This window comes from Pararge aegeria, chromosome 26, assembly GCF_905163445.1.
Source record: "Pararge aegeria chromosome 26, ilParAegt1.1, whole genome shotgun sequence".
Lineage (NCBI taxonomy): Eukaryota > Metazoa > Arthropoda > Insecta > Lepidoptera > Nymphalidae > Pararge > Pararge aegeria.
The window spans coordinates 3,450,268-3,475,241 of NC_053205.1; the positions used below are offsets into that span (position 1 = coordinate 3,450,268).

At 36.2% G+C, this 24,974-nt stretch overlaps 4 protein-coding genes across 4 annotated transcripts; 2 read left to right on the forward strand and 2 right to left on the reverse strand.

Annotated features, from left to right (window-relative positions):
• Positions 1 to 290: 290 nt before the first annotated feature.
• Positions 291 to 4,490, reverse strand: LOC120635263 (DNA-directed RNA polymerases I, II, and III subunit RPABC3). Its single transcript, XM_039906225.1, has 3 exons — positions 4,009 to 4,490; positions 2,558 to 2,680; positions 291 to 455 (listed from the first exon to the last, which is right to left on the reverse strand). The coding sequence occupies exons 1-3, from the start codon at positions 4,176 to 4,178 to the stop codon at positions 296 to 298; spliced, it is 453 nt and encodes a 150-aa protein (XP_039762159.1). The 5' UTR covers positions 4,179 to 4,490; the 3' UTR covers positions 291 to 295.
• Positions 4,491 to 5,237: 747 nt separating this feature from the next.
• On the forward strand, positions 5,238 to 8,874 carry LOC120635205 (H/ACA ribonucleoprotein complex subunit 4). The gene is made up of 2 exons (XM_039906144.1): positions 5,238 to 7,045; positions 8,566 to 8,874. The coding sequence occupies exon 1, from the start codon at positions 5,473 to 5,475 to the stop codon at positions 7,009 to 7,011; it is 1,539 nt and encodes a 512-aa protein (XP_039762078.1). The 5' UTR covers positions 5,238 to 5,472; the 3' UTR covers positions 7,012 to 7,045; positions 8,566 to 8,874.
• A 4,911-nt stretch (positions 8,875 to 13,785) lies between these two features.
• Positions 13,786 to 20,470, forward strand: LOC120635089 (zinc finger protein 888-like). The gene is made up of 4 exons (XM_039906002.1): positions 13,786 to 14,808; positions 15,709 to 15,842; positions 17,282 to 17,393; positions 19,603 to 20,470. Exons 1-4 carry the CDS (start codon positions 13,936 to 13,938, stop codon positions 19,774 to 19,776), a joined length of 1,293 nt encoding a protein of 430 aa, XP_039761936.1. The 5' UTR covers positions 13,786 to 13,935; the 3' UTR covers positions 19,777 to 20,470.
• A 1,484-nt stretch (positions 20,471 to 21,954) lies between these two features.
• LOC120635015 lies at positions 21,955 to 23,505 on the reverse strand. The gene has a single exon (XM_039905923.1). The coding sequence runs from the start codon at positions 23,503 to 23,505 to the stop codon at positions 21,955 to 21,957; it is 1,551 nt and encodes a 516-aa protein (XP_039761857.1).
• Positions 23,506 to 24,974: the final 1,469 nt, after the last annotated feature.

The following is a 24,974-nucleotide window of genomic DNA, read 5'->3' on the forward strand; positions in this document are numbered from 1 at the left end:
ATATTTGGTTGGACAGCACGGCTAGCATGGGCAGGAAACAATTATGTTACAGTGGAAATAAAATCCAAATAATATATGTGTGATTATAAACAGGGGTTAAATTCTCCTATTCCATATTCCCATGCTTTAGCAGGTGGACACGTTCATTATATCCCTTGTCGGGGGATATAATCGGGGGATATAATCAGGGGATATAATCGGGGGTAAATAATCGGGGGATATAATCGGGGGATATCATTTTTGTCCCCTGCCCGTGCTAACCATGCAGGTGGTGATAAATAAAACTGTGGTTAAATTAAAAAGCTAATTTCTTCATTAACAAATACATGTGCTGATCGACCTCAAAGCCGTGTAAGTTATTAGCGTCCCCTTGTAATCTCATCAACAGCCCACCGAAGGAGACGTAAGCTGACAACCTCGCTGCAGGCTCCATAGCTGCTTCGTCACCATCTATCCTGGAACATGACATCATGAATGAATTAATTAATTAATAAAGTTTTATTTATTTATTTTATTAGAATTCTTTATTTGTACACCACTACACAGTTAGGAATACAAAAGGCTATAATACAAAAGGCGGCCTTATCGCTTAAGAGCTATCTCTGCCAGGCAACCTTAGGATTAGGAGACAACAAGAGCGAGAACAAAATGGTGGTGTAAAATTATTATAAACCTACATTCAAATAACTACATACGAATACATAAACAAAATATACACAAATAAAAACGTAAAATAAAATATTCATATATATATATATATATATATATATATATAAAATAAATATAAAAATAATAAACTAAAAACTATTTTTATTGTACACAACATAAACATATAGTAAAATTATAAATAAAAATTAAACAAAAGTATACAATTTAAAGATATCGGCGGCCTTATCATAGCAATCTCTTCCAGGCAACCAAATGCGTTAAACACAGCTCTAGAAGAAAGGTAGGTGGTGCATATAAATAAACATATATATTTGCATATATACATATATAATATATACATATAATAAACTTACAATCATCATATTTAGTAAAATTCCTGGAAAGCACCAGGATTACTTGGGAACTTTGGAAAATGTCTTGTTAAAAATGGAAGATGAACTTGCTTTTGGCATATTTTTACAACCAACCGTATTAGACTCCATTTTTATGTAGCCATTTTAGTGTTGTAGAGTTTGTAAAGTTTATTTTTACTTCTAATATTCATATTGTAAGAATTTATTTTCTATTCATAAATATTTTTTTTCAAATATGTACCGTCGTTATTTGAACTCCACGGAAATGCGTAAATGCATTTCCAAGTGAATAAAAGAAAAAGAAAGCGGGTTATTTGCTTTGAGTTGCCATTGCTGTGGATTTAATTCCCACGACTGGAAAATGATTGTGTGACGAATGTTTTCAGTGTCTGGGTGTGTACATTATATGTATTTATTTATAACTCTTTATTTGTACACCACTATGAAGTTAGGAAAATAAAAAAGAAACAATTGAAATACAAAGACAGAAGTAGAATACAAAAGGCGGCCTTATTGCTTAGTAGCGATCTCTGCCAGGCAACCTTTGGAATAGTACAAGATGAGCGAGAGCGGACAGGTGGTGTAAAATTATTATAAACCTACATTCAAATAGCTAAATACAAATCCATAAAATTGCACAAATAAGAAAAATATAATAAATAAATATATTCAAATTTCAAATTCAAATTCATTTATTTCAAGTAGGCCTACTTTATAACAACTTTTGAAACGTCAAGTATGTATGTTTGTAGTGACTCTACCACCGGTTCGGAAAGCAGATTCTACCGAGAAGAGCCGGCAAAAAACTCAGTAGTTGCTCTTTTCCAACATCAACATTTACAATCATTTTGCTATCTTGCGGGAGATGAGAGCGAGGCTGGCTGCTTCCAATCTACCTTGTCATTGAGGAATTCATCAAATGTGTAGTAAAACCATCAAATGCAAATGTATAAAATTATAAACTAATATATACTCAATCATACAAAAATACTTAAGAACATACAGATAATAAAAATAAACATAAACAAGGTACTAAAAGTCGTCATTACTGTGCAAGATAATATGCTTTCAATGCGTTTGTAAATGTTACAAGCGATTTTGCCTCACATATATTTACTGTTATTATTTTTATTTATTTATTTTTATACTCTTTATTTGTACACCACTCAAACAAAGAAACAAGACAAAAAAGAACAAACACATGAAGAATGAAGCAGGATACAAAAGGCGGCCTTATCGCTAAGTAGCGATCTCTGCCAGGCAACCTTAGGATTAGGAAAACTAAAAAGAACAGATAGGTGGGGTACACTATTTAGTACATACATACAAATATCTACATACTAATACATAAACCAGACTACACAAATAAAAAAAAAATTATGTGTATTATATTCATAAAAATATTCACCAGCTATCTTAGTACCCATACTTTGGGGCGAAATGGTAATGTGTATATTGGTAGTAAAAAAAAAATTGCATGTCCTACATCAATCCTCCTTAGGAAATAAAGTAGTGCGAAAAAATATTGTACTAACTTGTAAACTTTTCCATACATAACATATTCGAAGCTGTCTGCCCTGTTGCCTTCAGTTTCCAGAGGGTTCCATTCTCCACCATCTGGATAACCGTTCTCTCTTAGTGTAGTTGCTAACACCAATCTGTAAGAAAATAATAATAATAATATTAAAAAATTATTTGTCCTTATACCTACACATGGAGGAATTATCAATTTTATACATTTTAAATGCATAAAAAATAAAAAATGTTTCAGAAATGACAGGATATGAACCGGCAACTCTCTGGCAATTGCTGCCTGAGCAGTTTAACCAACTAAGCTACGGCTCTTCTCCTATCCTGTTGGTTCTGAATTTTTTTTTATAATAGCCCAGCGGGTAGGCCTACGACTTCACTTTCGTGGATGATTTCGAATCAATCAAGAATCAAGTTATGTGCATTTTTAGAAATTAAAATATCACTTGCTCGAACGGACTGTGGCCCTTCTCATTGAGGGAGGAGACCCGTGCCATGTAGTGGACCAGTATTGGGTTGATATGATCATGAAGATGAAAGCTTTATTTATTCCATCTAAATTTACAGAAAAATCCTTACATACTACTTGTGTTAGTTCTTGGTTAGTGTGATTTTTAAATAAATTCTTAAGTGTATAAGTCCTTATGTTAGATGGATCGCATAGTCACAGACACAGCGGTTATACTCTGGAATGGATTGCTAAGGGACATTATAAAGTCTAAATCATTAAGCATCTACAGAAGTCATTAAAAAAAAGGCATTCACTTCATTAAAGTAACTACCTACATAGAATATTACTTATCTACAAAGTCATAAAGTTATTTATGTTCTTTGTATGTAATTATATATATTATGTAAGTATGCATTTTTTTTTATAACATTTATATTTTTATGTGCTATTTATTTATTATTATTATGTGTAGTTGGTGTAGTTTATGTTGGCATATTTTAAAATAATGCACTATCCTGTTTCCATAATCATTTTCCCCAATGAAAGAAGCAAATTTCTTTCATAGAGGAAAACCATTATGGCAATAGGATAGTGCATTATTTTAAAAATATGTCCACAATTTCTTTGATTGAGGGTTGTCCAGAAGAGATTGCTTAAAGCGTTAAGACTGCCTTTGCATATTTTTACTTTTGTTCTTTTGTGTTTTCTGATAAATATTTAATCCCTTAATAGTGTGCAATAAAGAATTAATCTATCTATGTCTATATTGTCAGCCCACGTTTCTGTTACTGGCTGTGGCAGACAATACAGTCTAAACTGTAAGGTTAGGGATATGCTAATGACAATAAACTGACTTAGCAATGGTTCATCATAAAGTCAACATTTCCTAAGGACACTCCGGTTTCGGGGCGAAACGCACGTAGCTGAAGATTTGTTCGGTGTGGAGTATAGAGATTGAAGAAATTATAAATTGCGCTCATTGTAAATTACGGGTAAATAACCTACCTAAACTTATCACCTAACTCCATAGGGTAAATCCATGAGTTTATGTCCAATATTAAGTCCATTTTGAAGGATTCTGATTCACAGTGCAGTCTGCTTACACGGTCGAATTTCTTTCCCTCCGGATCCATGTCTTTTACGTTGAATATGTCTTCGAATAATACGCCGGCCATGTTGGAATTACTTTAATTATCTAATTTATATAGATATTAGTCCGTTTTATTGTTACAAGCTATCATAACTAAATAAACACTAAAAACACAGCGCGCTTATTTTCTAAAATTTTGACACAAGCAAAATGACATGTGCCATTGATAAGTCGTGGTGACATTATGCTTGAGTTTACACGTTTCTAAAGTATGCTACAATACAGCAACGACCGAGAAGTTTTGAATCTTGGCAAGACGAAATAGCGAAGGAAGGTCTGCAATTTCTGCGATTTACTTTTGTGAGGCTCATTTGGTTTTTAAATTTTTATAACCTTTCAATTCTATTCCAGTTTTATTTAGATAAAAATATAGTAATGGTGGAAAGACCGCTGATTTTTTTTACACGGATGACGCCACGCACAGGTGTGTATGAACACCGTTGTTTCGTTCAGAGTTAACCACAGATTAAATACTATCTACTGATTTAAGCATTGTAAATTTTAATAAATTAATTCAATTATAAACTGATTCACGATCTTATAAAATTCAAAAAATTCAAAACTCAAAATTCATTTATTTCAAGTAAGCCTAATATAAGCACTTTTGAAACGTCAAGTCTGTCTGTTTGTAGTGATTTTACCACCGGTTCGGAAGGCTTATTCTACCGAGAAGAAGCCGGCAAGAAACTCAGCAGTTGCTCTTTTCCAACATCAACAATTTACATTTTACATTTTAACATTCATTTTTCTATCTTGTGAGAGCTGAAAGCGGAGCCGGATGCTTCCAAGCAACCTTGTCTATAGATATCGATATGCCAAGTATGATGATATGATATATACTTTTGTTTAATTCTTTGGGATTTCATTATATTATACTTTAATTTTTAAATCGATTAAAAATACATTCGAGAACATATCTCCATTTAGCATTTTGTTTTATAAATACATTGTTTTCATAATAAGACCTGAAAGAAATAATTGTAGGTAGTCTTATATCATAGCCAAAGACTAAAGACTTTACGTAACATGCGTCTTCGTAAATGCGTCATCGTCAGTAAGGCCATCTGGCGTTAAATTTTGATAACATCGCTAGGCATGCATGATGCCGAAAGCAAGTCGCAAAATATAACCTCGTTTTACTGGAGCGAGTTTTGTCAAGGCTCAAGACTAAATTCAAGTTAACCTCTCGTACACACCGACACGTGTTGATTTATAAACATTATTAATTAATAATATAATTCATTGGCAATTACTTGCATCAAATTGTGTGTGCGTAGGACATTTAGTGTTGTGTGAGAACTTTAGTCTAAAGCATAAACATGACTGACGTCCTGCTGAGCAACACCGAAGTGTTTTCAGAGAAGAAGAAGAAGAAAAATAAAGATACAGTGACGCTGGGTGCCTTTCAAAAGCTAGGAGACTTCAAAATCGAGCCTTCAGAGAGTGTTTCGAAGTTAGATACAGCGTATTGGCCATTGTTATTGAAAAACTTCGACAGACTCAACGTGCGTACCAACCACTACACGCCTTTACCGTTTGGTAGTTCGCCCTTAAAACGCTCCATTACCGAATACGTCAAGTCCGGATTTATAAACGTAGACAAACCCAGCAATCCAAGTTCCCACGAAGTCGTATCATGGATAAAAAGGATTCTCAAAGTCGAGAAGACCGGCCACTCAGGTACTCTGGATCCTAAGGTTACTGGCTGCTTGATCGTGTGCATAGACCGCGCCACGCGTTTGGTAAAATCCCAACAGAATGCTGGCAAGGAATACGTTGCTATATTTAACTTGCATTCCGCCGTTGAAAATATACAGAAAGTCACACAAGGTTTGGAGAAGCTGCGTGGGGCTTTATTCCAGCGCCCGCCGTTAATATCTGCTGTGAAACGTCAACTGCGAGTCCGGACAGTGTACGATAGTAAACTGCTAGATTATGACAAGGAACGCAACATTGGTATTTTCTGGGTTAGCTGCGAGGCTGGTTCCTATATACGTACCATGTGCGTCCACTTGGGATTAATGCTCGGTGTTGGTGGGCAGATGATCGAGCTGCGGAGAGTTAGGTCAGGTATACAGGGTGAGCAGGAAGGTATGGTGACAATGCACGATATTCTAGACGCCCAATGGGCGTATGAAAACCATAAAGATGAAACGTATCTACGCAGAGTTATCAAACCGTTGGAAGGATTATTAATAGCTCATAAAAGGATTTTTATTAAGGACAGTGCTATAAATGCAGTTTGCTATGGTGCAAAAGTACTTCTACCTGGTATATTGAGGTATGAAGATGGTATAGAAATCGACCAAGAAATTGTTATCGTTACAGCAAAAGGAGAAGCTGTTGCGTTAGCCGTTGCTTTAATGACTACTTCAACAATGGCGTGTTGTGATCACGGTGTGGCTGCAAAACTTAAACGGGTTATAATGGAGAGGGATACTTACCCACGCAAATGGGGCTTAGGACCTAAGGCTTCTCAGAAGAAAATGTTAATCCAACAAGGGAAACTGGACAAGTTTGGTAAGCCAAACGAAAGTACCCCGTCAGAATGGTTGAACAGCTATGTCGACTATAAAGTTAAGAAAGAGGCAGAAAATGGTGATGAGAAGGTAGAGGAAGGTGGCAGGAAGAGGACTGCGAGCACAGCTAATGCTGAAGATCCAAACAACTCAGTTGAAGTAAAAGCAGAGAAGAAAAAGAAAAAGAAGAAGCGTGACACCGAAGCTGAAGTAGATACACCTGCAGAGGCTGAGCCAGTTGCTGAAGATGCAGATACAACAGCTGCAGACGACTCTGTACGCAAAGAGAAGAAAAAGAAGAAGAAGAAGGACAAACATCAGGATAAAGAGGAAGAATGATCCAGAATAAACCTAAATCAGATTGTAAATAAAGGTAAACAAAGCACTAGTGTTAATTTGGTTGTACACAAATCTCTAAAGTAAACCAAAGTGATAGTTTAGCTAATTAAAATATGATTCTTAATGCACCGAAGTCAACCTGCAGCTACTAATGTTACTTTGCACTTCTTTTTTTTATGGAAATAATAAAATAATGTAATATTAATAGTGATGTTCCAGGTTCAGTACTTATAAACTCGCTTTATAAAGTAATATATAAAAGTTGTTGGGATAACTAATAATAATATAATAATTCTAAATAAAAAAAAATTATATTTTTATAATTGGCAAACTTTATGGTTAGTAAAAATAAAAGTGTTTCGATTATTTTTGTCATAACACTGGTTTTTATATTAAACACCTTCAATGTCAAAATAGTATAACTGTTAATGTGGATTAAAAACTATACTGTAGTTCAGTTCTATATGTTTGACACTGTATCCATTGAAAAAAGACATCACTACTTTATACTGTCAAGTTAGTTTGGTTTATAGATGTGTGAACAATCATATTAGTGCTTAATTAAACAAATCCAATGTGGTTTTTTTTTACTGCTAGAAATTCAGATTCAGTTATTCCTAGCAGAGTTATTTTGATTGAAGCCAGAGGTTGTATAGATGCAAGTTTTATTTTGTTTAAACCCGAGTACAGAATCAGTTGAATTAAACACAATATGTACGTAAAACATATATATGTAGGATTTGAGAGCTTAAGTCTATGGTATACAATGAATATTAAACTTAATTGTTGAATAAATCAGCCGTATTTGTTTGCGACTAGCTCCCTAAATGGCTGAGCCGTTTTCAATGAAACTTTGAGTGTGGGCATTAAATTTACAGTTGGATTGTATAAGTGGGACTTGACTCTCATTCTAGATTCATTTTTCATCCAATATTACTTTATACAGCATGTGGCATAAACAATTACTTTATTAAGAAATATCACAGCCGTGGTATGTACACTGCGTGAATTTTCTCACTTATAAATGGCGTCATGCGCTCGCCATAAAATTTTAAAATAAGAACAAATTAAGCTGAATGCACAGAATTAAGAAGATACAGAAACCAATACACGAGTAATATTGAAGCATCAAAAACCACAGTGTAGTTTTGTTTCTAGAACAGGCAGTTAGTCACTTCAATTACCTTACCATGAAATGGGAAAAGCTTGAGAGCTACCAACATACGGCGGGTGTGAAGTGGGATGAGCATTTTAACTGTTTTTGGACACAAAGGCCTCCATGTAATAATGGCTGAATGAGGGTTCTGCATATTCTTAATTCAGTGACTGAATGTTTGATGCAATGGTAATGGTATATTCTTCTTTGATCTGATACTTGCGTGTAAAATGACAATACAAACATTCACCATATTTTATTAGTACACTTAAAACTGGTATTGAGTCTGAACGCACATTATTACTTCTGTGTGTCTTCAATAAATATTTCATACAAAACCATGGATGGATGATGTGAACCAGGTTATTTAGTAATAAAATTAATATTGCATTTTCCAGTGGAGTGAATTGGGTTGCCATTGCAGCACTCTAGGACCCAAACCGGTTGGTTGGTGATGACTCTGCCCGTACATAAGCTTTGTAAACTTAAAGAGGTAAATTTAGTTCTTTTTTTTTTTTGTTTTTTTAAATATTGTTTGAACAGTTTAAGAGCTTAAATGAATTAACCTCTTGAAGCTGGGGGTTGGAGTATGTAGGGAAAGATGTTTGTAAAATGCATTTCAAGAAGTAACAATATCTCAAGTTCAGATTTATATCATTAGCCCATAGGGTACAATGGTACGTAATAATTTTATAATTTTTATTGGTTTTTTTACCTACACTTGGAGGAATTATCAATTTTACAAATTTCAAATGCATATTAAAAAAAAAAAAATTTTTTCTGTCGGTTCCGAAATTTTTTATATGCATGTTAAATTTATAAAATTGGTACATAATAAATACTATACTTACCCCCTTACTAATACACTATGTTGTTAAGCGGTTGCATGGTTACAAAATGTTTTGTCTTCTTCTTTCAAATTCCAAATTACTGAGGGCAGATAGAGAAAGCATTATTTAACTATTCACCAGCTCTGCAACGTTTATTAGTTACTAGCCATCACCACTATCGCTTTAATCAATATTATTTTATAATTAAACTATTTTTTTTTAATTTGAAATAAACTAATTATAAAATAGTTCTGATTCAAGCGACGGTTAAATACACATTGTTTAAATAAGTACAATAATATAAATATCGATAGTTCGACACTGCCCTGCAAATATTAGTCGGATTACCGGAGTTCCACTGTACTCACCATTTTTATTAGGTATTAAAATAACTGAAAGCTAAAAAATTACATGACCTCCACACAGAAAACATGTTTGTGCATTAAAATAGAATAATATTATGAGATTTTTTAAAATTAATTTTTGCTTTTAAAAGCCAATATGTTATATATTCAGTCTTCAGATGCTATGTATTTTGAAATAAGGTTCAAACAATATAAATATTATTACATCCATAAAGTTCCGTAGAGATTTTAAAATAATATAATAATAATAATTAATTTATTTCATATATAAAAGTGTATACAGCAGGAATCTCCTAATGGACACAATGTGTCCATTATACATTTTAAAGTAAGATTTCTGTTGTTAATCAAAATTTCTTAAATATAGTTCAACGGGTAAATACCACGATATAATTTTGGATTTGTCGATATTATCGTGATATGTACCTGTTAAACTATATTAAAGAAGTGTCCATTATATGTACACATATTTTGTGTACAGAAAAATATTAAAAGCTACCTCTAACACATGTTTGGGGCCGATTGGCTCAGTGGCCATCGGTCGGTCGGGATCATCGGTTCTGAGTCCAAGGCCATGGGTTCCATTCCCATGGAAAATGTGTGTGTAATGAACATGAATGTTTTTCAGTGTCTGGGTGTCTATACGTTTATTATTATTTATATGTGTATATTATTCATGAAATATTCATCAATCATCTTAGTACCTTATAACAAGCTTTTACTTTGTGGATGGATGGCGATGTGTGTATTGTCGTAGTATATTTATTTATGTTTGCTGTAAGGTTATAAGGCCATACATTTACATTAATTTTTTTATGCAGTAAAGAATTTCATACATTTTATTAATAGTTGTTTGAACCTCATTTTTGAATATTAAGTGACTGTTAATGACTAAGACAATGGGTATTCGTTTACAACTATCGATTCTAATATGATAAAGTATCTTTTATCAATTTGCCTGTACAAAAATAGCAAGAAAAAATGTGTATTGATAATAAAACTGTATAGTAAATCTTCCTTGATCAAAATACCTCTGTCTTTTTAATGCAGCAATAACTAATTTTTAATCTGGTAAGTTATTAGTTCCTGAGATTAGAGGGTTCAAATACAAAAGCTCATCAACATATATATACATTTAAGTTTTAATCTATATTGCCAAGATTTTTAATAGGTCAAAGTATATTTTTTTTTTATGTACAATTGTCATGTACGGATAAATATTGACTATATATTTTTTCTAATTGAAATAAATCAGTTGTATTCATGATTGTAAAGAAGTCTGTAATTGTATATGCGTCTTATAATTTTTGGTGTTCCTTTTCTACTTTAAATGGAAATTTGTTTGGAGTTTGTACTTTTAACCTAAATAAATTATAACATTTGGACTTTCTGGCTTAACACTCTACAACAGTCAAGGTGTATATCTGTATTTTTTTTTATAAGTAAAACCTAGGCATTCAATAATTTTTTAGACGAGAATTATTATGATATAATTTCGAAAAAAAAAACATGGACAACAAGTATAAACCACTGGGTTCGGCGGCGTGGCTTGTTACATCACTACCAATAAAAATATACCGCCAAGCGTTTTAGCGTTCCGGTACGTTGTGGAAACCGATTACCGTACCATAGAGTTTCATTATACCCCTCTACAGGTTAGCCCGCTACAGTCTTGGACTGCATCATCACTTGCTACCAGGTGAGACTGCAGTCAAGGGCTGATTGGCAAGTGTCGCGCATGCGCGATTTTTTAAGAAGTTTTACATCCGTCATACGTATTTTTTAATTAAAGCAAAATTTTAATATCGTATTAAAATTTCGTTTGTCATTGTTTGTTATAATTTTTAGCTTAATTTAAAACAAGTAGAATCGCTTTTTGTCGAAATTGGAACAATTGTGTCGTAAAGGTAACTATTATTTTTACTTTGATTGCGGTTTAGTAAGCATTCGAATAAATTGTTATAAGTTGTTAATTTCATTTTATTTTTAGTGCTATGGCACAGTAACTATGGGATTATTTCGCTTTTAGGCAAAAAAATGAAGATTATCGGTGATCACAATAATTCATGGTTCAAACTGAATGTGGATTTTCTCCATGGCTCACATTTTCCATACTATAGCAAATAGATAGTTACACTGTACTGTACCTATAGTTTTTTTTTATTATTATATACAAACTTCTTGCTTTAGTAAGACGGTATCATAAGTAAATTGTGTTTTATATTAAGACAAGGTCAAACCTCTGAATAAAAATTAAAAAAAAAAGTTTTAGTTTTAAGTTTTAAGTGTTAGTTTTACGTTATAAAAAAAAGAAAACTCTATTCTTAAAATAAACTTGCGTTTTAATAAATTACGGGTATGTCTGCCTGCATTTATGTACCTACCTAATATAATTTGTATTTTTTTTTTATCTCTTCTAAGTAGCGCTGTTGGAGCTTCCCGAAAGGAGGGGGTAACCGAGGTCGATCCTCGGCACCCACCTCAGGCGGCCGATTGGCGCAGTGGGTATTGGCTCTGCTCTCTGAGTCAAAGGCCGTGGGTTCGATTCCCACAACTGGAAAATGTTTGTGTGATAAACATGAATGCTTTTTACTGTCGAAAAATCCTGATAATAATAATCGTTAAGATAAACCATTTCTTATACATTTTAAATCAACATCGCCTGAGGTTGCTCTGAGGTAGAAGCAAAACGTGCGAGAGAGTACATTGCCGAAGATCTGTTTGGTGTGGAAGATTGAAGATATTATAAATTACACCATACAGATTCTCCTCCTTTTTGCAGAGTATAGCACATTAAGCTTAATTTTCCTAATAAATTAAGATGAAAAAATATCATTTCGTTTTTTTGTTACTCATAAATTATTAATATTCAAAGAATTTTTAAAGGGGCGAAATTTCCAGTCTCGGTATTTAAGTAACATTAAATCAATCGTCATATCTGCCTACAATGAGAAGGTGTTAAAACCGTCCACCACGCTGGCCCATTGCGGATAGGTGGACTCCACCAACCTTTGTGAACATTATGGAGAACTCTCGGGACAGCAGGTTTCCTCACGATGTTTTCCATCACAATAAAGCAAGTGATATTTTAATTACTTAAAAAGCACGCAACGTAAGCACCCCTAAAGTGCAGTCGAGCTCCTACTCACTATATTATCACCGCCTCATCAAGTTGGAGGGAAGCTAGTTGCCAATGTCCAAGCTGGTTTGATTGGGGGCCTCAATAAGATGAGACTCTTAAGAGTTAACTTCTCAATGCTCAGTCCACTCGCAGTGACGCGTTCCATTATTAAATTTTAACATTTGAAAATATTACAGTATCATCAGAATACTTGGAACAATAAAGTCCCGAGAAAAAAATTACTATTTTTTAATAAGATAAAAGATGGTTAAATATAAAAAAAAATTCAAAGTACTATTTTTAAGAAAGTCGACATAAAAGTTGAAACAATTGATTTAAAAATATTTTGCTTTGGTAGCTCTTCCTATACATCCCAACTTAACAAGATTATTTGATAAAAATTACTTTATAATTATAAAGTAAAATAAGTTATAATTTTTTTTAATGCACCAAACATGAATAGTTTTTGATTTTTTGATAAGCTTTAGCACTAGCATATACATACATATACTCTTTGACTAGCATAAATCAATCGTTCCTAATTTGTTGTTTGTTAACCCAGTCAATAAACATATTATAAATCTGACATCATTCAGTTTTTATTCGAAATTAATTTAATTAAGCAGATTAGTTTTAATTAGGCAGATTGTACCCAATTGCATTGCTTACAGTTTGCTACTGTACAATAGATGGCGCTCTGTATAATGTTTTTATTGTATTAGTATGAGGCGCGATTTGTTGTTGATTGATGCCTGGTGGGAGGCTTTGGCCGTGGCTAGTTACCAACCTACCGATAAAGACGTGCCGCTAAGCGATTTAGTTTTCCTGTGCGATGTCGCGTAGAAACCGATAAGGGAATAGTATGACTACCATACTCCCTAACAGGTTAGCCCGCTACCATCTTAGCCTGCATTATCACTTACCACCAGGTGAGATTGCAGTCAAGGGCTAACTTGTAGTGGAATAAAAAAAATTAAGTGTCTAGGGCTCGTCTGGGGTTTTAGCGTCTTTGGTTGCCAGTGCTTAAAAGCAAGAACCTAGTGTAAAGCACACTTATTACATAAGAAAATAGTTGCCAGTTAATGCTCTGTGGTTGTCAGTGCCGTAGATAGTGAATTACAAATGTAGACAGTGTCGCCTACAAAGTAATTACTTGATACTTCATAGGTGCTCTTGGCTGTACGGTAATATACCATTGCCTTTTCTATACGGAAGTCGGGAATAATAAAGAAAAAAAAAATGAGGCTGTATGGTCAATGATCTTTGCCTGTCCTGAAGAGGACGAATTAAAAAACAACAACAAAAGAATAAAAATAATAGGTTCCCTGCCCGCGGATTACGTTGAAAAATCATTTAAAGAACTACCGTGTACCGAATTCATTTCCAAGAAAAGACAAGATCTAAAGTGGTGATTTATCTACTACTGAACATTTTTTATACTTGTAAGTAGCCATGTCTTTAGATTTACTGCTATTAAATTTGGAGTCTGATTTGTACACTTACGATTATTTTCAACAAAATGATGTATGCCGGTTTTGTTGGAGAAGGCAAGCTCTTTCTCAATTAATTGAAATATCAACGGACAGAACAACTGAAAATTATATAATGGACAAAATAACTGAATGTTTAGATATCGATATTTCGAGATGTGCATGTCCGAAAATGATTTGCACAGAATGCTTCGGGCAAATTAACAGTTTTCACAATTTCAAGAAGTTTTGTCAAGAATCGGATAGGAGATTGCGTAAACTAGTCAGCAATCACGAATTATTGATCGCGAACGGCGCCGATACGGTCAAAATCGAAAACCATGCCGTTAAGAAGGACGGTCATTTTGATGATTTTCTCGACCGCCTGAAGGCTTCCGACAGTGAATCCGAGCTCGCAATAATTCTGAATGAAAAGAAAGTGTGGAAACGCAAACCTAAACGTACAGCGACTTATTGCAATATATGTAGGATAGATTTTGAAAAGGCTGAAAAATTCAACACTCACAACTCCAAATACCATGGTATTGAAAAAGGTGGTGGATTTAAATGCTTCGGCTGCGAGAGACTGTTCAAAAACCGCAAGTCACGGCTAGGCCACGAGATCAAGTTCTGCAAAAGTCTTAAAGACGGTTACAAATGCAGTGTGTGCGATAGATACTTGCCGAGGCGGGGAATGTATGAATCACATATGAGAGATCACAAGAGAAATGTGAAAGTGCACCTTCCGGAAGAGTTATTTAAGTGTCTGAAGTGTGATTTGTCATATAGAACAAAGCAATTATTAGATGAGCACATGTTTCAACATAAGAGCGATATGAAGAAGTATGTCTGCGAGGTAAGACAACTGTATGGCTTAAGTATATGATATTTTTTATTTAATTATTTTTCAACGTACAACTAGTATTACAGGAATTTTACATATATTGAAAATTAAGCTTAATTTGCCATACTCCGCGAACAGCAGTAGAATCTGTATGGTGTTATTTATAATTTCTTCAATCCTTATACTCAACGCCAATAGCATAACAATTATTCATTGTAGCACTGTGGAGTAATTATAGGAGCACTAACATCTGCTAGAAAAAATTGTATTATAATAAATTTGGAAAAAGAAAAGAGAGGTATAGCCCTTGTTTAAAATATGCCCTCCCTGTCGCACTGGTTTTATCCTAGGTCCCAAGTTCACTCCTCAACAGGAGCAATTTAGGTAATTACAATGTCACTTTACTCTGCACTGGTCACTGACGAAGATGTGATTTAGTATTAGAAACCCATTAAGGAAATGGATTTAATATAAGAGCAATTTTAAAAGCCGGCAACGCGTCAGTGGCTCCTCTGGTGCTGCAGATGTTTATGGGCGGCGGTGATCACTTACCATCAGGTGACCCACTTGGTCGTTTGACCGCTAATAATATAAAAAAATAAAAGCACCAATGATGTGCAAAGCAATGTGTCATCTCTTGTTTGAAACGTGTCTCATGGATCTTTGAAAAAGTAGATCGAAACTGCAACTTTTCCTACTAGATGACGCTACAGTCGCTATAAGACTGATGTGAAAGGCATATACTAATTTCGGCATCGACGGTAGGAGAGCCGTAGCTTAATTGGTGAAAGCGCTCAGGTCGCGATTGCCAGAGAGTCGCAGGTTCAAATCCTGTCGGGTTCCGAAAATTTTTATATGCATTTTAAATTTATAAAATTCATTGATAATGATATATATATATATACTTGACAGAGTTGCGGCCGCGTTTTCACCAGGAATGACTATCTACTCAAACACAAGCTCACGCACACTGGAGAGAAACTGCATCAATGTCCGCACTGTAGCTTCCGAGCCACGCAACGCTCTTCTCTCACTGTGCATATTAGGTAAAGTATATGTTTTTGTTTGATTTTGACGTGACAACGTCTTATAATTCGATGGAGCCGGCTGCACGCACGAAAAAACATGACGTATGCGGCGTTACCTCGCTCTGAGGCGTTCCATTCAGGCTTGAAGTGCAAGCGAGAGCGCGGGACGAGCGACAAAGAGGCACAGTCGGCCTCCGCGTTCGACCGCGTTCCGCTGTCTCGTCTCGTCTCTGTCTGTTCGTGAGCGATGCGTCCGCGTGGACAGCTTCTATACAGTAATACATTTAAATGTTTTCGGCAAGGATGAAGTGCAGTGAAAAGTGAATGTGGTGTCAATTGTTTATAGCAACGATAATATCTATCAAACAAATAAAATTAAAATTTTCTTTTTAAAAATGCAACCATTCCATCAGTATTTACTTACGACGTTGTCACGTTCAACTATCGTCAGTAAGCCGACTTTACAGACAACCAATTTTTTTTTTAATTTTTATTAGTGTTTTTAGTTTTTTTTTTTTTAATAATTTTTTATTAGTGTTTTTACCTACACTCGGAGGAATTATCAATTTTATAAATATAAAATGCATATAAGAAATTTCGGAACAGACAGGATTTGTACCTGCGACTCTCTGGCAATCGCGACCTGAGCGCTTTCTCCAATTAAGCTACGGCTCTCCTACCGTCGATGCCGAAATTAGTATATGCCTTTCGCATCAGTCTATAAGAATGAATAAAAAAAAAAAAAAAAAATACGTTTATGTTATTTACAATCTAGATGGTAAAAGAGGTATTTTTTTTGCAATCTCACCTGATGATAAGTGATTATGGAGGGTAGAGGTAAGGAGAGTCATCTTATATGGGCGAAAAGTTGAAAAACTGTCCAGTTGTTGCGCTAAATAACAGTTCAAAAATCCTCCACAATGGTGCTGGTGGATGCACAGGGTATGGTATGAATGTAGCAATCGTAGATGAATTGAATTATGCCGAGTTAAAAAATTTAATGTCATTATCGACTAAATTAGTTAATTATTGAGAATTTCAACAACTTACGTTGTACAAAATATTGTGGTAAATATAACCTTACAGATTTATTATAACCAAACGTGCGTTTAGAGTGATTCAAGCCTACTCTAACAATATTTATATTTGGCGCTTCTTTTAAGAGTTACCCTGATGCAAATGTGGCGCCATCCTAATTTAATACATTTTGACGACACTTTTTCATATACACAGATGACTCTCCTTTCCTCTACCCTCCATATAAGTGATGCAGTCTAAGATGGCGGCGGGCTAACCTGTTGGGGAGTAGGGCTGTCATATCCCAAATCGGTTTCTACGCGACATCGCACCGGAACACTAAATCGCTTAGCGGTCAAGCATCAAAAGTGCTATGTATGTGCCTATTTGAATAAAGAAATAAATTTGACTTTGACTTTGACTCTAATTGTTGTTCGCAGAAGACATACCGGTGAGCGTCCGTACCAATGCTGCATTTGCCCGCAGAGATGCATATCCAGCTCAAACCTGCGAGCTCACCAGCAGAGACACTTGGGAATTAAAACGCATGAGGTGAGCTTTAAACTAACTCAACACCGCATTTAGAATCCTTCATAATCACAATAATTTATTGAAAAATACACATCAATAAGGTTTTACATGTTGGTTTAAGGTGATACAATTATACAATTAATCGGTGTATAAAGATGGTCTAATCTTTATAAATTACACTCACGAAAATCACTTTATAACATGTATTAAAACGTAACGGACAAGTTATATATACTTAGCGAGCACACTTATGTCTCTTAAAAAGTTCAAAGTTTGTATTAAACGTAAGCTTAGAAAAGTCCTATTATAGTATAAAGGACTACGTAATCGATAAAAAAGCTTGGGTGTAAATTATTGCTCTAACCAGGTTGCTCTTCTAATAATTTAAAATGACATTGTGAGATGGTGATAACAAAAAAAAAAAAAAAACACCCGGCTAAGTTTGTTGTGGGCTTCTTCTTAGACCGGGACGCGTTTGGAACCCTCGTAGCTTTAGTTTTAAGTTTACGAATGTGGTTATCGCCATCATCTCACTACCGTGTAATTCTTATGTACGTACGCATCAAAAGTGCCACCTATGGGCCTACTTGAATAAAGATATTTTTGACTTTGACTTAATAGTCAACCTATCGAATCAATCTAATTGTCAATATCAGATTGATTTTCCGAGCGCGTTTTATAAATGAGTAAGAATCTCCTATTTACGTTATCCATTTAAAAAAATTGTTTTATTTGGCTTCAAATTACCTATAGATGACGGTGTATTTCCAGAGATACTCAAAAAGACTATTATTATTCCCATACACAAATCTGGAGACAAAAATGCGGTTTCGAACTGTAGACCAATTTCCCTTCTATCTGTTCTTGCAAAAATATTAGAAAATTAATGTCAGGCTAAAGAAATTCTTAAGAGTCAAATGCCAGTAATTTGGCATGCAATGTTACAAAATAGATATAACCGCCCAACTAATTGATGTCAAAAGAATATAATAATAGCACTTAGATTAATAAATTGTCACATTAATTATATGATTAAAATCTTATTTTAAAATATAACATTTGAACTATTAGGCACATTGGTTGTGGCGTCCAAAATTCAGTGATAACAAAAAATAACTCGAAGACCTACTAATATCCTATGATAATAATAATAATAATTGTTTTTCTAAATCTTCTATCTAAATTTTTAATAGTGTTTTTTTTAAGCATTGTTTAGTTTAGAATTAAAAAAAAAATTAAAGGCTAGGCTTAAAAATAATAATAAATACTTCTACAATACACACATCGCCATCTAGCCCCAAAGTAAGCGAAGCTTGTGTTATGGGTACTAAGATAGCTGATAAATATTTTTATGAACATAATACCCATAAATACTTGTAGTATACAGATAAACATCCAGACGTTCCAGTTGTGAGAATCGAACCCACGGCCTTGCAGAAAGCAGGGTCGCTGTCCACTGCGCCAACCGGCTGTCAAATATAATATTATAAATGTGAAAGTGAATGTTTTTTACTCAATAACGCAAAAACGGCTGAACAGATTTGAATGAAATTCAGCGTGCATTTAGCCTTTGACATAGAAAAGAACACAGGCTAACTTTTATCCCGATTCCTTAAGTAGTTCCCACATGTACTTTCTATACCGATCTCTGAAATAGTTTCCGTGGTGGGATTAAAAATGGTTAACGAGCGAAGGTTTAGACCCAATTCTTAAGTCCACGCAGAGGAAGTCGCGGGCAGAAGCTAGTACTTCATATTTTACAACTTTTTGTGAGAGAACTTTTGGAGCCTTTTGTCACAGAATTCGTCCAGGGAAGTACTAATGCCATGCACATGTGTCTTCCGATCTGAAGGGTGTGGTTGCCAGTGTAAATACAGGCACATTATGCCTAAACCCGCTCAGGTTTGGACACAGTGTGGCACTCTGCAGGTCATGTTATTTGATTTCTAACTTAACATCAAGTGCCATCTGCTTGATCCGTCAACTAATATTACGTCGTGTACACGGTTTCTTTATGTTCTTAATTCTGTGGATCTGGGGATTGCGAATAGTAGAAGCATACGAGACATCCAGATGGTTACCATGAAATTTGTTGGTAACCATCGCGAGGTGCGGTTAAAGAACTGGGAAGGAGGTATTTGAACAACTCTTCAGAACACTCTCCATTATAAAGTCTTATGATTTTATTTTTCTTTAATATACATGTATTAGTATTTATTTTGTCTTACAGTGTAAAATCTGCAACAAGAAGTTCGGTTATAAGGTAAGTCTGCAAGAACACATGGCGACACATGCGCCGGCGCAAGCGCACGCCTGCGAACAATGCGCTGCCTCTTACTCACGCCTGCGGGCACTGAAAAGGCATATGGCTGCTAAACACACCGAGAAGATGCCACCAGAATGAAATATGTTGAAGGAATACACATCTCCAATACTCATGTACTTTGTTTTGTGCTTAAGACGCTTATATAGCTTCATATCACACTCAATTAGATGTGACCAGAATGAAAGATGCAGAAGGAATACAAAATTCAACTTACGCCTTAGAGCAATGAGTTGTCGCATAAATTCATCAACAAGAACTGCAGAGTGATATAACTGCAAAACAGAAGATCAACTCGTACCTACTCATTTGTCACCTCTTGCTCACGAGTGGCATTATCTGCCAAAGTCCTTTCAAATGTTCTTATAAGCTATATCATTTCTTGTTTATTATATTAATTTTGGAGTGAAAAAAAAGCGGTAAAATCTACATAACATATTTAGTTATCAATCACTATAATAAACCATATATGAGACCAGTTGAACTTTGGCATTTTTCGGTATCCTATTATTATTTTATTATAGGTTTATTGCTTCTTTTACTTTTCTTTAGTTCTTTGTGTGAAATTTAACATACAGCAGGGCTAGGCATGGGCAGGAGACATTTCCTCCACGGGGAATGGATAAAATGTGTATTCCCTCCCGAAATTATATCCACCCTCCGAGCATGGGCACACGCGTGAACATACGAGGGGAGGTCCAAAAGTTCGTGGAATGGAAGGGTTTGAAATAAAATGAAGCAACAAAACTATTTTTCCTTTTCAATATAATCACCCTGAAGTTGAATACATTTATTAGATCTATGAATTAATTTTTCTAAACAGTCGTAAAAATATTTTTTATCTTTTGCCGCAAAATGAGCCAAAATTGCCTCCTTTACTTCATTGTCGTCGGAAAATTTCCTTCCCCTCAGGTCTTTTTTTAAATTAGGGAACAAATAAAAATCACTTGGGGCCAGATCTGGACTGTAGGGTGGGTGGACTAGCGATTCGAAGCCATGTTTGTGCAGAGCAGCCATTGCAACTCTGCTCTTGTGAACCGGTGCGTTGTCTTGCAAAAGCAACACACCTTTGGTCAGTTTTCCTTGACGTTTTTCCTTGATGGACTCCCTTAATTTTTCTAGAATCGTTGCGTAGTATTCTCCTGCTATGGTACTTCCCTTTTCTTTATAATCAATCAGTATTATCCCTTCACAATCCCAAAAAACAGTTGCCATAAACTTTCCAGCCGACTCCGACACTTTGAACTTCTTTGGCGGTGGTGTCCCCTTTTTGTGTCATTACATGGACTCTTGTTTTGACTCAGGCTCCAAGTGACGAACCCATGTTTCATCTCCGGTAACAATTCGCTCCAAAATCTGTGCAGGCTCGTCTCCACATAACTCCAAAAATTGTTTTGAAGCATCGATGCGTTGCTGTTTCTGATTGCTCGCAAAATGGTGTTATCTGATACCAACTAATGCAGATATCTGTTTTTTCTTGAAACGGGTATCTTCCAGTACAATTTTTTCCAGTTTTCCGATAATGTTTGATGTGGTGGCCTCAACTGGCCTTCCTGAGCGAGGGTCGTCTTCAATCGACTCCCGACCATGTTTAAAAAGACCATGCCACTTGTAAATCATTGATTTACTAGGGCACTGGTCCCCATAAACGGTTCCCATTTCATTCAAAATGGTTTGAGCGGTCTTTCATTGCTTGGTAAGGATTTTTATTACAGCACGGTGTTCAATTTTCTCCATAGTTTTAGTGTTCTTCCGGATCGACTTGTTTATCAGGCGAGTATTCGTAAACGAATGACGCAATTCTCTGTAATCTTCCTCGGAGTCTCGGGGGTAACCGCTCAGGGCAATGGGCCTTTTCGGTGGTACAGTACGCGCGGCGAGAGTTTGGCTTTGACCTTCGGGTGGAGGGGATTACTGCGCATGGGTACTGTCACGCACACAATACTTTTCCTTTTTTATGTACCAGGTTGGATATTTGAGTGGGTCAAAATTCATGTACAGTGGTAATAATGCTAGAAAATAATACGAAATAGATAAACTTCTTCATTTATTAAAACTATTGATAGTTATTTTACTTATATAAAATGTTTATTTCCTTTTAAAGTTTACAGAGACAGCGATGAAAATTCAAAATAATTGTTTTTTAATAAAATTACTTATTCCAAGATACATGTAAAATTGGTACATACAAACAAAAGAAAACTTAAAATAATTATTAAATACAAAAGTTAACATTAAAAAAAAGTCTTAGCAGCAGTGCTATTCAGATTCTGAATCAGTTAAAGGTTTAACGCCTTCTATGAAATCACCGCATGGTCCAGTGGTGCTGCCGCGACACGAAATTGTGCAACGTCTTTTGCTTGTTGAGGGTCCGGGTTCAGGGCTTCCTCGGTTGCAGTTGTCATCATCTTCATAACCATCATCAGAATCATCGTCTTCGGAACTATCATCGACGCGAATTATAAATTGCTCGGTAAGTAAATCAACTACATGGTCACTCTTGACGTACTCTTCTTCTATATCTTTTACCTTTTTACATATTTTTCCCCATTCCTGGGCACCCATTAAGGATACTTTTTCTTTGATAAGTTTGGTACATTCTTGTAAATTCCATTTAACATTTTTGCTAGCTACATATTGTTTAATAGTAGCCCATGCCATTTCTATGGGGTTGAGGTCTGGATGGTAAGGCGGTAATCTCAATATGCTAAGGTTTGCTTCTGCTAAAATTTGATCTATTGAAAAAGTTTTAAATCTTTCTTTATTAGCTTTTATCAAGTTGTACAATTGTGGCTTGAGCATTGTTGAATCATATTGTATGCCTTTATCAGTTAGCCAATTCTGCATATCGGCTTTTTTGGTATTGGAGGACGGTGCTAAATCCCATTGTTTATTGTGGTATGAAGGGTTGTCGACCACCACTACAGAATTGGGTGGTAGGTTGGGAATTAATTGTGTCCTAAGCCATTTTTCATAATTCTCGTAATTCATGTTGTCGTGATAGTCCCCTGTTTTGGTGCCGGCTTTAAAAGTTAATAAAGCATTTGGTATAAACCCAGCTTCAGATCCTGCGTGGACTATCACGACTCGTTGTCCTTTAGAAATGGGTTTTTTTAGTCCTTCCGTAGGGCCATCGCTCCAGGCTTTGGTTGTTGAGTGCGATGAATCTACGTAGGATTCATCTGTGTAAACAATGGGTCTTCCTTCTTGTCGATATTTTCTTATTTTACTTAAATATTCAATGCGTTGTAATCGGATATTCGATGTTTCTATTAGTAATTTACGGTTGTTTTCTGTTTTTTTCCAGCGAAATCCTAACTCCTTTACAATTACACGAAGACTTGTTTCTGACCCTTTAAAGTTTATATCTTCCTCAAGTTTCTTTTTTAGTTTCCCAATGGTGGGAAGTTCATTATTCGTCTTGTGAAAATTGTGTATACATCTTTTTATAATACCTTGGTCAAAATTATCAATATTCGTAATTGGTTTAGCTCTGGGACGTTTTTTTCCAGGTGTTCTGAAAGTAATTAGCAAATCGGAACTCTTGGCTTGATTTGCGATATTTTCTACAGTTCCAGTTCCAATTGAAGTCTTAGTGGCCTCCGATGTCCGTTTTTGAATTTTAGCTAATTTACTGACTACACAATTTAATTTAGAAACAGTTTCCGTTTTCATTACCTGTATAGTTTGGTTATTCTCCGACTGACTGAGTAAAGAAGCAACTTCCTCAATCTGACTTCGAATTTGCTTCAATGAATCGACACATTCGTCAGCTTCTTTCTTTAAAAAGCAATTCACGTCATATATCATTTTCCGTGCTTGCCTTTTTAAAACAATGTTTTTTTTACGCATTTTCAAATCACTTTTTAATATTTAACAAAAAAAACTTAACTGACAAACTTAAACAAACAAACTCAACAAATAATAACAATCGACAACAATAAACAATTAACGAAAATAGCAATTCACTTGTGAACGTGATTGTACAACAGGTATATATACCGCGTACACATTGTGTGCGCGGTACGTCGTATCGATGCGAGAGGCAGGGAACGACTGGAGCGCCAATCAGAGCACCGCGTGCGCCTACACACCCGCCCCACACCCCGCTAATTGCCCGTTGATACCCAATTTCTGATGTCTGCGCAATAACGGTCAAAGCCAAACTCTCGCCGCGCGTACTGTATGCACCGCCGTCTGCAACTACAACCGTGGGACCGTCGGGTCCGTGTAGTCAAGTCCGGGGAAAAGTCACGGCAGCGCGATCAAGCCTGCGTTATGACGCGGCGATCAGCGGTGCTGCGGCGACTTGGTATGTCCTTGGTGGGGCTTACGCCCGCCGCTCAGCGAGGTCGAGCTTGCCAATGTGAGTTGGCAAGCGCCCGTCAGCCAGCGGCGAGGAAGCGTTTGGAATTCCAGGTGGTCACGTGGCTCTGATGGGGCGCTCCGTAGACAGCGCGTCTTCATCCGCCACTCGAAGACGCCTGTCTTGCAAAGAGGTGCCCACAGTCTTGACTATTCGACAGGGAATAGTCGACGTGGGCAGCTCATACATGGGGCCGGTATACCAGACGCGATCGGGAAACTCGGCACGGGAACCGAACTGTTCGTCGCGTGGCTGAACGTGGAGCGTGGTGTCCACTCGACGCTGGAAGAGCAGATTCTGTATGGGACGGGCTTTTTGTTTAGAAAGCCCGTCGGCGTTCCAGTAGGCGATGAGGAGCTCAGCCATTGCAGAGCTCCATGATGCATCCCAGGATGAGCGGGACTGGGTCGCGCTGCTCCTGGATTGCCATCAGCACCTCGTTTTGGGGTCCCGATGATTCTGGTTAGTCTGGGGTCCAAATTTTCTTCGTCCCCCTTTCGGGGGCAGCGACCACGGTGGGCTTGGGCGGTTCGTTACACGGCAGCACGGAAGGCGGTGCCGTCTTAGAGGAAGACGTAGGCGGCACTGTCGCAGACGACGTGGGCGGCATGTTCTTCTTACGGGCTTGGGCACGCTTGCCCCGTTTACGTCGGCGCTTGCTGCCCAGAGGACGGCCCGGCTGGTTGGCGGCGGCCGTCAGCGAGCCGGGTGCGTCGGCTTCGCCATGAAGTGTGGCGGCGGTGGTGGCGCGCATCGCTTTGGCGGTACGCGCTATTTTGCCTGCTCGGCGATTTCGGTTCCTAAATAAATTTTTCGATTCCTGTTTTGTTTTAGTTGTCTAAGTTTTTAATGGTATTTGTATATATTATTGGGTTGTTCGGAAAGTCATTTCGTTTTTTTTGGGGAACATGAA

Excerpts from the sequence above, each read along its gene's own strand:
- LOC120635263 (XM_039906225.1), bottom strand. The coding sequence starts at position 4,178 with ATGGCCGGCGTATTATTCGAAGACATATTCAACGTAAAAGACATGGAT. Across the intron at positions 2,681-4,008 it reads GAGTTAGGTGATAAGTTTAG|ATTGGTGTTAGCAACTACAC; the intron begins GTAGGTTATTTA and ends ATTTTCTTACAG. Across the intron at positions 456-2,557 it reads ATGTATGGAAAAGTTTACAA|GATAGATGGTGACGAAGCAG; the intron begins GTTAGTACAATA and ends GTCATGTTCCAG.
- LOC120635205 (XM_039906144.1), top strand. The coding sequence starts at position 5,473 with ATGACTGACGTCCTGCTGAGCAACACCGAAGTGTTTTCAGAGAAGAAG.
- LOC120635089 (XM_039906002.1), top strand. The coding sequence starts at position 13,936 with ATGTCTTTAGATTTACTGCTATTAAATTTGGAGTCTGATTTGTACACT. Across the intron at positions 14,809-15,708 it reads TGAAGAAGTATGTCTGCGAG|AGTTGCGGCCGCGTTTTCAC; the intron begins GTAAGACAACTG and ends TATACTTGACAG. Across the intron at positions 15,843-17,281 it reads TCTCTCACTGTGCATATTAG|AAGACATACCGGTGAGCGTC; the intron begins GTAAAGTATATG and ends TGTTGTTCGCAG.
- LOC120635015 (XM_039905923.1), bottom strand. The coding sequence starts at position 23,505 with ATGATATATGACGTGAATTGCTTTTTAAAGAAAGAAGCTGACGAATGT.